The 12,937-nt window shown below is 45.8% G+C and overlaps 1 protein-coding gene across 50 annotated transcripts in view; it reads left to right on the top strand.

Moving 5' to 3' along the window:
- The window catches only part of RIMS1 (regulating synaptic membrane exocytosis 1), a 342,029-nt gene extending 338,384 nt beyond the window's left edge, over positions 1 to 3,645 (top strand). For all 50 annotated transcript variants that reach the window (XM_063330221.1, XM_063330179.1, XM_063330171.1 and 47 more), the window contains 2 exons: positions 518 to 657; positions 1,410 to 3,645. In XM_063330221.1, the coding sequence (XP_063186291.1) occupies positions 518 to 657; positions 1,410 to 1,628 (359 nt within the window). In that variant the 3' untranslated portion in view covers positions 1,629 to 3,645. The remainder of the gene's footprint in view (positions 1 to 517; positions 658 to 1,409) is intronic.
- Positions 3,646 to 12,937: the final 9,292 nt, after the last annotated feature.

Below are 12,937 nucleotides of genomic sequence, written 5' to 3'. Positions count from 1 at the left end.
GCTACCACAACCACCACTTACTGTAACAACTGAAACAGTTGTTTTAGATAACATTTTGCCAAAATGGTACTTTACAATCATCCTTGAAGATGAAAGAGCAATTAATGTCTCTGTTATCGGAGTGACTTCGTTTTACATATTCCTTTCAATGAAACATCAAAGTCTTTTTTTTTTTAAATATGTCAACCCCTAAACATACATAGAGGCTCCAGAGTAGCTATCAGTGACAGTTAATTCCTGTCAAAGGAAAGTGTTTTTAAAATGACAGACATGAAGCCTGATTGTTGCTAGTAACATCTTAGATCATTACGTTCAAAGTTTATAAAAATCAAATTGATTTCTTATGGGCTGTGTAATTTATTTGATGTATATAATTGTATTCAGATTACACAGTGAAGATAACATGTGTCATTTTCTTTCCACTCAGCTTCCTTTTAAGGCATTTGTCCTCCAGCTCAGATGTGCAATGTGCAAGTTTTTAAGTCCCAACATAAAATTCATGGTGTTCTGTTTGCAGCTCCGTATGTCAAAGTGTATTTGTTGGAAAATGGAGCCTGTATAGCGAAGAAGAAGACAAGAATTGCAAGGAAGACCCTTGATCCTTTGTACCAACAGACACTGGTTTTTGATGAAAGTCCACAGGGTAAAGTCCTTCAGGTCAGTTCCTTCTTAATCCCATTTTAGGCTATCATTTAGAGAAGCACTTGCATGTTTACTTAAGTTTAAGCAATATGCATAAATCCATTCCAACTCACTAAGCATTTAATTTTATAAATACCAGCAACCACATCCTCGTGGCTTTGTGGTTTCAGACCTGCGAAATGTCTGGCTGAACTAAATATTTCTCTTTTGTTGTCTCTCGCTCCTGTCCTGCCGTTAGGTTTTCCCACAAGAGGGAGCAATCATTCACCCTTAAGAATAACATTTTCCTTACACTACACGTAACGAAATACAGCAGGAGTGAACATAGAATCATAGAAATTGCCTGGGTTGGAAGGGACTTTTCAGATTATCCAGTCCAACCGTCAACCTAACTCCGACAAAACCATCACTAAAGCTAAGCACTATGTCTACCCGTCTTTTAAATACCTCCAGGGATGGTGCCTCAGCCACTTCCCTGGGCAGCCTGTGCCAATGTTTGATAGCCTTTTCAGTGAAGAATTTTTCCTAATAGCCAATCTAAACCTTCCCTGGCGCAACTTGAGGCCATTTCCTCTCCCCTCAGCCTCCTTTTCTCCAGGCTGAACACCCCCAGCTCCCTCAGCCGCTCCTCATAAGACTTGTTCTCCAGACCCCTCACCAGCTTCGTTGCCCTTCTCTGCACACGCTCCAGCACCTCAATGTCAACATCTCAATATCTAAGCATGGGTCTGGGGACAATGCTGAACCTGTGTTTTACGTTCTTCCAGGTAATAGTTTGGGGAGACTACGGCCGAATGGACCACAAATGCTTCATGGGAGTTGCCCAGATCCTTCTGGAGGAACTGGATCTATCCAGTGTGGTAATAGGCTGGTATAAATTATTTCCACCTTCATCACTAGTGGATCCAACCTTGACTCCCCTGACACGCAGGGCTTCCCAGTCATCTCTGGAAAGTTCAACTGGGCCTCCCTGCATTAGATCATAGTAGCAGGTGCTGTCTAATAAAAACGTCACCCAGGATAACAATTGGAACCAGATATTCACATGATCAAAAAACACTGTTGGAGAGAGACAATCACTTCTGTTTTCGCTTGTAGTAGTTATCCAAAAATATGTCTGAGTTGTTTGGCGAGAGATGGCTTAAATTGACAGAACAAAGGTATATCACATAACGGCCAATCTATTAGCGGCTATCACCGATGCTTATAATGATTAAAAAATTTAAAAAAAAAAAAAAGAGAGAGAGGGACCTTTAGATTCGACCTAAGTCAAAGATGAGCCAAACTGGAAGCTCTCACTCTGTTAACAATGTTGTATTTTTCACATTTTGACAGAGCCCTCAAGCAGTGTTACCTTCCTGGTGTTTCAGCAGTTTTTCTGTACTTGTCACTTCCACTAGTTTTTTGCCATGTGATTCTGCTAGTTTTGTAGAAGTCCTCACAACGCTAACAGAGACCCTTCCTTTCTTTTTCTAAACCAAACAAAAAAGGGCTGAAGCATATCTCTGTGAGCATCGTTAAAGCGTTCAACAGCCACAGTTACGATTCCAGCGAGTTCAAATCCTTTCTCAGTTCTGGTACTTCCACGTCTCTCACGTGGGATCCCAGAACAAATGACCAGTCTAAGTTATATTCTTAAAAAGAAATAATCATCACAGTGCCACTTTTTCTTTGTAAAAAGCAGATATGTTTGCATTATATATAATAACTTTTATGTTTATGATGTTCTTGCATGGAAGATTTTTGAAGAATTCTGCAACTACTGCTGGGGACTGGTGTAAAGCAACTTTAGTCTTAATTTTTGACATTGAATATGTTACTGGTAATGCAGTTTTCCTCCTAGAAATGGAGAGGAGATATTTACGTTTCTGTGTATAAATGTATATTTGACTTCCCGAAATGTTGACCAGGAATGGATTGAGCATATGACACTTTCAGCTGTACCCAGGCTTCTCTGACGTGTGTCACTTCAGACGCACCCGTCTGCCCTGGATAGAGCACGGTATGAGTTGTTCAGTGTTTCACTGGAAATTCCAGTCGAAATATTCTGCACTTACTAACGTTTTTATCAAATTTTAGTTTACATTTCTTTGAGATTGATGCAAGCACAAGGCTTGATTTTTTAACGCAAGATATCTTACTTTTTGGAGAAAAAAAAAAAAAAGGTCAAATTTCAATTTGCTTTTTATTCATTTGAGTTCTTCTTGGCCTTGAAATCCCTCGTGATATTCTGTAAATGTGCGAACAACTGCAGATTCCTGCGGGTGCATCGATATGTTTCCCCTCCTTTTACGGGCCATTCAATTTTGTGATCACACAAATAGAGCAGCATGACTTGGAACTGTTCAAAGCTGCATGCACGTTTTGTAAAAAGAGATGAAAAAGGTTATTTAATAATGTATGTTAGTTCCACATAGGCCAGCTTGTATGTTGCATGTACTTGTACAGTTTGCTCGTAATTACTATACTGAAGTAACCAAGAAATCTAAGCCATCCATTTTTCTTATAGACATTTTGCAGGTTTTAGCCAGGCTAGGTCTGTGAGTCTGGTGCTAAATGTCTATAGATGGACTTTATTTTTTACCCTATGGAAAACGTGATGTAGTACGGACCAAATTCCTTCTAATAACTATTTTGGTGTAGATTCCTACTGTGGGGCTGTAACACATGTAGAAACTGTGCACACACTAGGTTTTAATTCATAGACATACTGCCTGCACCAAGTGAACTATTTATTATTAACTCAACACGTGGGAATTATTCTGCCCGTCTTTCCATGGGGCGCAGATTGGTTACTGCTCGACCTGCTGAGCAGGAAGAACTCAAGCATTGGTGCACTACTACTAGGTCCTGTTCTGTCTTAGTGGCCAAAAACCAACTAGTCCTAATTCGATAGTATCTTTCTATTTTGACCACTTGTCTTAACACTCCCCTGTGCTTTTAAATGAACTTCCAACTCATGTTATGTAAACATGTTTAATAAAATTTCCTTTTCATGTCCAGTGTAGTAGTCGTGCTCTCTGTATGTTCTGAGGTTCATCTGTGATTCTGCTTGCTGCAGGACTGTGTGAAATGTGTTAAGGAACAGTAAAATGATAAGTAATTTCTATGGTTCTTTTGATCGCTGTAATAGTCTGTGTTGAAATCTGGGGCCAAAAACTGAGGCCTGGTGAAAGTCGTGTTTGGTTGGCTTCCTTTTCACCGAGAAAGGAGCCAAATTGTGCTCTCATTCGCTGAAGCAGGCAAATTGAAGCCAAACCCCAAATTTAGCCAAATTACAATCTGGTGAAAGCAAATCAACTAATTGGAGTTGAGTGACGCTGCGTCTGTTCACGCTAGGTCAGCGGGGCGGTATGTGTTAGAGCCAGGCACCAGCTCTCCATTTGGTGTGCGCTGAGCCTTTAAGACACGAGAACAACTCCTCATCTTTTGCACTTTTTAAACCCAGAAATACGCCCTTGTGTTGTAATGCCCTTATGGACAATGCTTTATAGGAATTCACCTGAGAGCAGAATTTGGCGCTAAATTTTATTAGAGAAGCAAAGATTCTGTACTTTGTCTGATTTTTAGTTTTCCATGTCCCACAGATACCTGATCACAATTTAAAAAAATAACATAAATACAATATTGCCTCACTTTGAACACTTTTGTTTATTACTTTATTTATCTGAATACACGGTTAAGCTACTGAAAAAAATGAATAATTAAACATGGTAAATCTCTGAACAAAAGGCATGTTATATTTCTGCTTCTGTGTGGCGGGAGTGATCTGTTTTAAATACAGAATTTGTCATACTGGCAAAAAGCCCCCAGTTTCCTCAGTCTCATGGCTTCAAATATCGTGTCCAATATTAGGGTATCTTTTCCTTTCTGATCCTGAGCAATAAATAAAGTTCAGCATTTCTGATCCCCCCCGCCCCCGCCTAGAGCACAGAAAATAATGGCAGCAAAAGAACACGCTGAACTGTATCATTTTTGGTGTTTCTGGTGAACGGGGATCGCATATGCAAAGATTTCAGGAACGAAGTAGTAGACTGTGCTAGGACAGATAAGTCGTGTGCTGCTCGCCTTTCCCAGGGACTGTTTCCTTTTAAAAACTCATTGCTGAGCGTTGGGATTATAATACACAGATAAATCAACTTTAGTTCCCTCCTGGTTTTCCCTTGAGAATGCAGTACTGCCTTATATGTCATGTGCAGGGGAAGAGCAAAGATACTAAACGCGTAATCCCTGTCATATAATCAGACAGTTATTTTCCTTGTGACGAGTAAATGTTCTACATTTTGTATTGAAATGAATTTAGTGTCCCTCTTTGTGGGCGCAGAAAAAGCTTTTTGGCCTTGACCTCTGTGTTAGAGAGACAACAGAACTGCTGTGAGCGGGTAGGACAACCCAGAGCTTCATGATCTCATTCCTTCGTAATTCCCAGAGAAACGATACGTGCACTTTTGTTGCCTGTTTTCACTGAGAAATGACAACCCCAAAAGTCGAGTTCAGCCAGGTGTGACATACTATATATGCCAGAAAAGTTTAGAGTGGATCTTCAGTGGCTGATCTGCATACTCCAAGATTGTACGTTTACAGCCAGTGACCTGTCTTCTATGAAGTCGGCTGTTTGCTGCTCCCCTGTAGTCACCACTCTACTGTCCACAGCCCATTTAACTCTTGGGAAAAGGATTATGGGACTCACACTCTTCTCTTGCCTTAAGTGAAGAAAGTCATGGCAGACAGCAATGGGGCTCTTCCTTTCAAGCCCCCCGTGTCACCCTACTATAATTCTGCAAACGCAGAAGAAAGCAATCTGCAAGAAAGCAGGCTATTGTTGAAGGCTATGGCTTCTCAACTCAGGTAATGAGCATTCTGGACATCTTGAGTGATTAAGAGGTCTGATAACATCTATCAAGAGTAATGAGTCTCAATTAATACCTTGCTCCCAGCCTGTCTAGTTCTCCCCAGGAGAGAAAGAAAATGTACGGATCGTGTATATTTTCTCGGTGTCTGCATGGGTGACCACGTAGGCCTGTGTACGTACCGTTACATACCATCATTATGACAGAGGTTGTGCATGGCAGGCATGTCACATAGATCAAATGTTCTTCCAGGTTTTGTAATCTGAATTTGTCTTACCTGAGGTGCCAGAGAGCGGAGGGGAAGCTGCCTTCATTCCTTCTAGAGTCCAGCTCCTGAATGCATAGCCTGGTGTCTAATGAAATGCCCCTTGGTGAGGTACTTTCTAGTCGTCGGTATGATTTGAAGCCATAGTTGTGCCTCAGGACATAAAACCTTAGATGTTCTGCCTTGTTGAGTCAGTGTCCAACGCTCAAGGCCAGTAGTACCTGAGGGAAAGGATAAAAAGTTGACAGAATCTGTAGACGACTGCGTCAATATAGCAATTTAGGTAAGACACACCTTATAAAGCTGTATTTGTGTCTCAGCTAGTATGGGAAAGGCATCCTTGAGAGCTGAGTCTTTTGGAGGTTTCAGCTGCTGGCTGCTAGAAGCGAGTCACCTAAGGGTTTCACAGAATCCCACGGGTGGCCTGTGAAAAAAAATTACTTTCAGAAAGTGATGAGCAGCAGTTCGTCACAGTCATGCTCCTTGAACAACTCAGAATTTATTCATCCCGATTGCCGTTCTTTAACATGTCTACAGTTTCAGAGCCCTGCTAAAATGCAGATACAAATCAGTAGCGGCCCAGCTGGTAAAGCACTGGGTCCATAGTGAAAGGTCCAGAATGTGACATCGCCATCTATATGGATTTTCACATAGGACTTTGAGAACCTAGGTATCAGCCTCTGCACCTGGGTTTTATGATAACTAAAATGGGGGTAGGTGCAATCCCCTATTTCAGAGATATTGCATAGATATGGAAAGAGCAGAGCATAAATGTGGAAAAAACAGTTGTGAGGCCCAGGAGACTGGAATGCCATAGTAAGATCTCATCTTCTTGTCCTGGCTCCCAAAGTCTTTTTCACACTGACAAGTATCAGGAAGCAATACCTTCAGTACTAAACCTCATCACTACACTTCAGCTACAGCCAAATAAAAGTTCCTGAGCCACACACCTAGGCAGGACAGTGCTGTTTTCTTCAGTTTATCCCATCCTCTGTACAAAGGGTCTTTCCATACAGAAGATGTCTCCTGTCCCAGTCACCTGCTCTTCAGGAAATACAGCAGTGCTACCACCTCTGCATTTCCTGTACCACCACTTTGTTGTCTGGACTGAGAGCAGGTGTCCACGGAAGAAAGATGCCCATGTACATGCTACGGCACTAATTATAAAAGATGGAATAATGCCATTTAGATCAAGCTCATACAAGGGTCGGTGAGACAATTCTAGATAGTTTAAGAAATCTTGTCATGTAGTTTAACCCAAAAACCTAAAATATGCAAATCCAGCAAATATTGTAAAACAGAACTTCGATTAAATGTTATGGTGTGTACTCAGAAGATAAATTAGTTTTGGTAACTGTATTTGCATACTGCAGATACAGTGTCCATGCACAATACAAATGTAGCAGTATTACACTAGCACATAGAACAAAAAAGACCAATTATTATTTTCAGTAATGCAGAGGCTGAGGGACGGCCAGGAGGGAAATATTTTCTAAATATTTAGCTATTAAGCAAAGTCTGTTACAAGCCGGGAGCAGCATTATCCTTGAGCCACTGTTTGTTAAACCTGCAGCAAAAAGAACCAAGAGAGAGCTCAAGAGCTTCACCCTTCGGTTTTAGAAAGCGATCCAGTGACAGAGTCTGAAGCTACGTGAGCAACTCAAGTATTCACAAACAAACAGGCAACCCAAAAGAAAATAATAACAGTTGAAATAGAGAGGCAGTCTTCAAAACCATGTGGGCAGTGCTTCAAAACCATGTGGGAGACCGTCTCATGATTCTGAAGGACTGAGAGTGCAGCTGTCCCGGGACCAGATACAGAACAAAAGTCTGGATTTGGAACGAGTCCCCAGATGTCCCTCTCATACCACAGGTTAGATGGGCAGGATGCCTGTTAGCAGCCAATGCATTGAGTGTGAGCTTAACTTTATTTAACTTCATTTTAAGCTCAAAAAACTACGTTGTGGAAGAAGGATCTTGCATCAGCCTTCATAAAGCACTGGCTGGGACAGTAAAGAAGTCTGGTGCTCTGTAATGGGTAAACCAATGAGTCAGAAATAGAGATGCCCATGGAGGGCAGGACAGGCTTGGGGAGCACAGAGGGGGATGAAGGAAGGGAAAGAAATGGCACCTCCACTCCCCTGCAGGGACAAGAGGGAGACCTGGGAACAAACCTGAGGCATAACTGCTTAGCTCCTGTCTTTTTAACTGATAGCTCCACAAAGAAGAAGAGTGGACTACTCCTTAAAGCCTCACACATGGCAGTGGATTATCTTCCCGAAGGGCTGAAGGACTTGGCCCAACGTCATTACTTCAGTATTGGAAACAGACTGTCTGGTGGCAGCAGGACTTGGCAAAAAGAATACGCAGTTTTCCTTTCTGATGGGTGACTCTCTAGGAGTTAACCAGGACAGGAAAAGTAAGTTGATGGTGCAAATAATCTTTGAGTTGCTCTGTACCTAGTCTCAAAAGGCACATAAAGGCTGTAATTGCTGGGAACAGGGAGCATCAACAAGCTTCTCACCAGCAGCTTAAGAGTGGCTTGTTGACCTCTGTTGCTTCTTTTTGCCTGGTAGGGAAAAGGCCCTAAGATCTGGGAGACAGCTCAAGTACAGTATCTGCTCTCCTACAAAATGTATGAAGTGCTGATTCCCTCCTCTCACCCTTCCGCTGGTCACTGCTCCTGCAAACTGTGAAGCAAAGTTTGGTGTGGTTTGGTGCCTGGACTCAGCTCTCAGTTGCTCTGCTCCGGTGATGCCAGCAGCTCACTTGATTCCCAAGCCTGTTGGTGGAAAAGACCAGCATTCCTAAACCATTCATGTTAAAATACAAAAAAAACCCAACCCCAACTGTCAGGCCTTTTTCATCCATCGTGTGCATGAAAACACTGAGGGAAGAAACCCATCCATTTTCTTTTGTCAGAGAGCTTGAAACAGAATTAAATTACAGATGCACCAAAAGTCACTGCTGTGCTATCTATATAATCCTTCAGCTCCGCTATACATAAGGGCTTCTTTGTTAGATTTCTGTTATGCCATTCAAATATTCCCTAAAACAAATCCCAAAATGTAAAGGAGGAGAAGAAGATAGGTTGCCATGGCAGTGAGCCACTCTTCAGGGCTTAACCTTCTTCTCCCTTTGTTCTTTAGGTGGGTATCTCCCTGCAGCACTAATCTTAGCCTTGTTCTCCCATCACTTGTTTGCCTGATACCAGCTCAGAGCTGTATCTGTTGTCCCCAGAGAGTACCTGTTGGATTTGATAACATTTACATTTCTGTAGCGAGCGAGAGTGAATGGAGGAAAGCAAGGGAGGGCTTTTTGTGTACCTCACCTCTCCAGGGCTGCTCTTCAATCTGTACGTGGGTGGTTTAAGACCACTGTTCTCCGCCCTGTACTTGCATATCTCATACATGCTGTGCATTTTTTGTGGACTCAGGATTCGCTTCGTCCATGCTGAAGAATGTGGGAATTTCGCCACCAATTTCAACGAGACCAAACTCGAGGTACTTTTGTGACAAAAGGTGACTGATGCACACAGCGCAGAGAGCCTCTTTCGCTGACGACAAACCCAAACAAAGCAAAGCGCAGAGCGTGAATTTCCCTGCAAGGTGGCGGTGATCCGCCCAGCGATGGTGGAGGTGACAAGCCAGCAGTGGCACATCCAGCCCAGACGCCACATCCCTGACAAGAGAACGTTGCCTGGCCTGTAGATGAGGCTCATTTTTTACTTTTGCAACGCATATACCCTAACAAATAAGACCAAAAGCAGGATTTTATGGAAAGCCACCCATGCCCATGGAGGGTGGCTCTGGGCTGTGGCATCTGAGGTGGCCCTGGATGGCGCCTGGCCCAGCCGGACGGTGGCAGGGGCAACTGAGGGGCAGCCAGACAGACGAACTGCTGCTGTGGGCGATCACTAGTCAGCCAACCCTTCCAAATAATGCTGTTTATTTAGAGAAATAAATCTACTTAGGAAATTTATTGAGTGGAAAGTGCCCCACAAAAACCCTTCCAATACGTTATTCAGGTGAGCAAGTCACGCCGTGGAAGGGCAGGACGCTGCCGCTGCCTGGGCCGCCAGTGCCTCACGGGGCTGCCGGTTCCACACGAGGCCACCAGTACCTCATGGCGCCGCAGGTGCCTCACAGGCTGCCCGTGCCTCATGGGCCCACCGGTGCTTCACCGGACCGCCAGTTCCACACCAGGCCGCCGGTACCACACGGCCGGCCAGTGCCTCACGGGGCCGCCGGTTCCACACGGGGTGCCAGTACCTCACGGCCAGCCGGTACCGCATGGGGCCGCAGGTACCTCACAGGCTGCTGGTGCCTCACGGGCTGCCGGTGCCACACGACGCCCGCGATTCCACAGGGGGCCGCTGGTACCTCACGGCCGGCCGGGTGCCTCACGGGACCGCCGGTGCATCACTGAACCGCCCGTTCCACACGGGGCTGCCGTTACCTCACGGGCCGCCGGTGCCTCACGGGCTGCCGGTGCCACACGACGCCCGTGGTCCCACACAAAGCCGCGGGTGTCTGACGGGACCGCCGGTGTTTAACCGGACCGCCAGTTCCACACGAGGTCACCAGTATCTCAAGGGCCGCCGGTGCCTCACGGGACCGCCACTGCCCGGGCTGCCGGTACCACACGGCCGGCCGGTGCCTCATGGGGCCGCCGGTTCCACACGGGGCTGCCGGTATCTCAAGGGCCGCCGGTGCCTCCCGCCCGGCCGCCCGCCGCTCCCCCTGCGGCCGGCGGAGGGCGCCTCATCCCCGCGGGCGGCGGGCAGCGCTGCAGCGGGCGCCGGGCCGCGGGCGACGACGGCCTCTCGCCCCTCAGCGGTTTCCCGGCCGGCCGCGCCGGGCCTCGCCCGACTCCGGGGAGCAGACCGAATGCTGGGCCCGCCGGGCCTCCCCTTCACACCGCTGCCAGGTTGCCCGGGCCCAGTCTCCGTTGTAATGTGGAAAAGCAGACGCCTGCTTTACCAGGCACATCTATATGAGATTTAAAAAAAAAAAAAAAAAAAAAAAAAGCTGTAGTGTTTTTTTTTTGTCCAAGTGTTGGATGTATACCTACCGGTGCGGTGAAACCGGGTGTGTGATCACCGGCTGTGCTTGTCTACTTGATTTCACATAAAAGCTCTCAAACCAGTCAAAACTCAAAAGTTTTGAAGGAGAATTCATAAAGCATAAAGAGAAATAATGCTTATATTTAACAGCCTGCCCTTTTCTCTGATTCAGTAGTGATTATGAACTCACTCAAATCAATGCAGTTCCACTAAGGAGTGTTAAAAAAGCACATTTGTCCCCATTCCTGCGTTATTTGCAGTGGCGGCTCTGGCAGATTAATGTCAGGCTACCATGTGGGTAAGCGACAAGCCTCATTTTGTTTTCTGAGCACTACTTTTATGGTTAGACTGTGCTGTACCCGCACTACACTTTTGTTACTTTCATATTAAGCTGGAAGTCAGATACATCAGGAGAATTTCTTGCTACCACTGAAGGCTTGTGCTGGAGGGTTATTAAACTTTGATGATAACCTGTTTAAGGAGGAAAAAGAAGGTATTACTGCTGACAGCAGAAATGGTTTGGTAACACAGGTGCTGCTCATCTAGCCACTATCTGGGAAAGGTCAACAAGGGCATAAAAGGAAAGGAGTTGCTCAGGGCAGACAAAAAAAAGCAGGCTGGGTTTGGGGGTGCAGGGTCTAATTTGATACCTGAGCGGTAAAAAAAAAAAACCAAACCAAAACATTCAACACCATCAGCATAAGAAGGACATGGACCTCTTGGACTGGGTCCAGACGAGGGCTGTGAAGATGATCAGAGGGCTGGAGAACCTCTCCTATGAAGACAGGCTGAGGGAGTTGGGGTTGTTCAGCCTGGAGAAGAGAAGGCTCTGGGGAGACCTTATAGCAGCCTTCTGGTACCTAAAGGGGGCCTACAGGAGAGATGGGGAGGGACTCTTTATCAGGGAGTGTAATGATAGGACAAGGGGTAACAGTTCCAAACTGAAGGAGGGGAGATTTAGATTGGATATTAGGAAGAAATTCTTTACTGGGACAGTGGTGAGGCACTGGAACAGGTTGCCCAGGGAGGTTGTGGATGCCCCATCCCTGGAAGTGTTCAAGGTCAGGCTGGATGGGGCTTTGAGCAGCCTGGTCTAGTGGGAGGTGTCCCTGCCCGTGGCAGGGGGGTTGGAACTAGATGGTCTTTAACGTCCCTTCCAGCCTGAACCATTCTATGATTCTATGAAGCAGGGAACTGCACAGGACTGTTTTGTATAGCCCCATATTGCTACTGTGGTGTTTAAATAGCCAAAGGAGTGGATTAGTCTTTATGCCTCTTCAGTTCACCAACATCCCCAAAGAGTAAAACTGGAGTTTGCTGAGATCTGGGCTCAGGCTGACCTGGCACGGAGAATCTCACAGCCTGGCTACAGGCTGTCAGTGAGTGCAAGGGCTGAGCTCTGAGGCTGGCGCTAGAACTTCTCTACCCAAATCACAAGGAGCTAATGACACACAGCCCTAGTTTAGGACTCTAAACCCAGCTGCTGGGAACATAAAGGGGAGCACAACCGGAAGAACAGCTCAGAGGGTCAGCAGGGGACAACATGCTTTCCTGCCCCCTGCTAGTGACAGCTGCGCTCCAGCAACAGGACTCTGCTAGACATCAACGAGGGAAGTGCTCACTTGATGTAAAGTGCTTTGGAAGATTGTTAGCGTCAAAGTCTGCGATTGTAAAAACTACCAGTTCTCAAATTAGCTAGCGTGGCAGGGCAGTGGCACTCTGTGGCAGCCTCGCACTAGGTCAGAGCACAAAACTTCCTGCATTCAATCCTGCATTTCCAGCTTCTTGAAGCTCCCCTCTCCAGCGCAAGATGCAGGAGTTCAACAGAAGGTGTCCCTGGCGTCTTCCCCCAAGCTCCTGGAGGAGAGGCTGTTCCAGGGGACATGACTAGCGTATCCTTATGTCTGTATGGCAATGCTTGGTTGCCAGGAAAGCTTCTCAAGTTGGTGGTTGGCATAGCTTGCAGCAGCCTTTAACCTGCTATAACACGCTCTGAAGTGAGGACAGCTGCAGGCAGCTCTTCTTTTGAACTATGCTCCAGTCCGAGGCACACATGCTGCCCGTCAGCCAACTAGCACAATTGCAGGCAGAGAAGGCAGGGCTCTGCCTGCGAGC

Source organism: Chroicocephalus ridibundus, chromosome 3 (assembly GCF_963924245.1).
Source record: "Chroicocephalus ridibundus chromosome 3, bChrRid1.1, whole genome shotgun sequence".
NCBI lineage: Eukaryota > Metazoa > Chordata > Aves > Charadriiformes > Laridae > Chroicocephalus > Chroicocephalus ridibundus.
The sequence above is the reverse complement of the archived record's forward strand: the minus strand, read 5'-3'. Positions and strand labels throughout refer to the sequence as shown.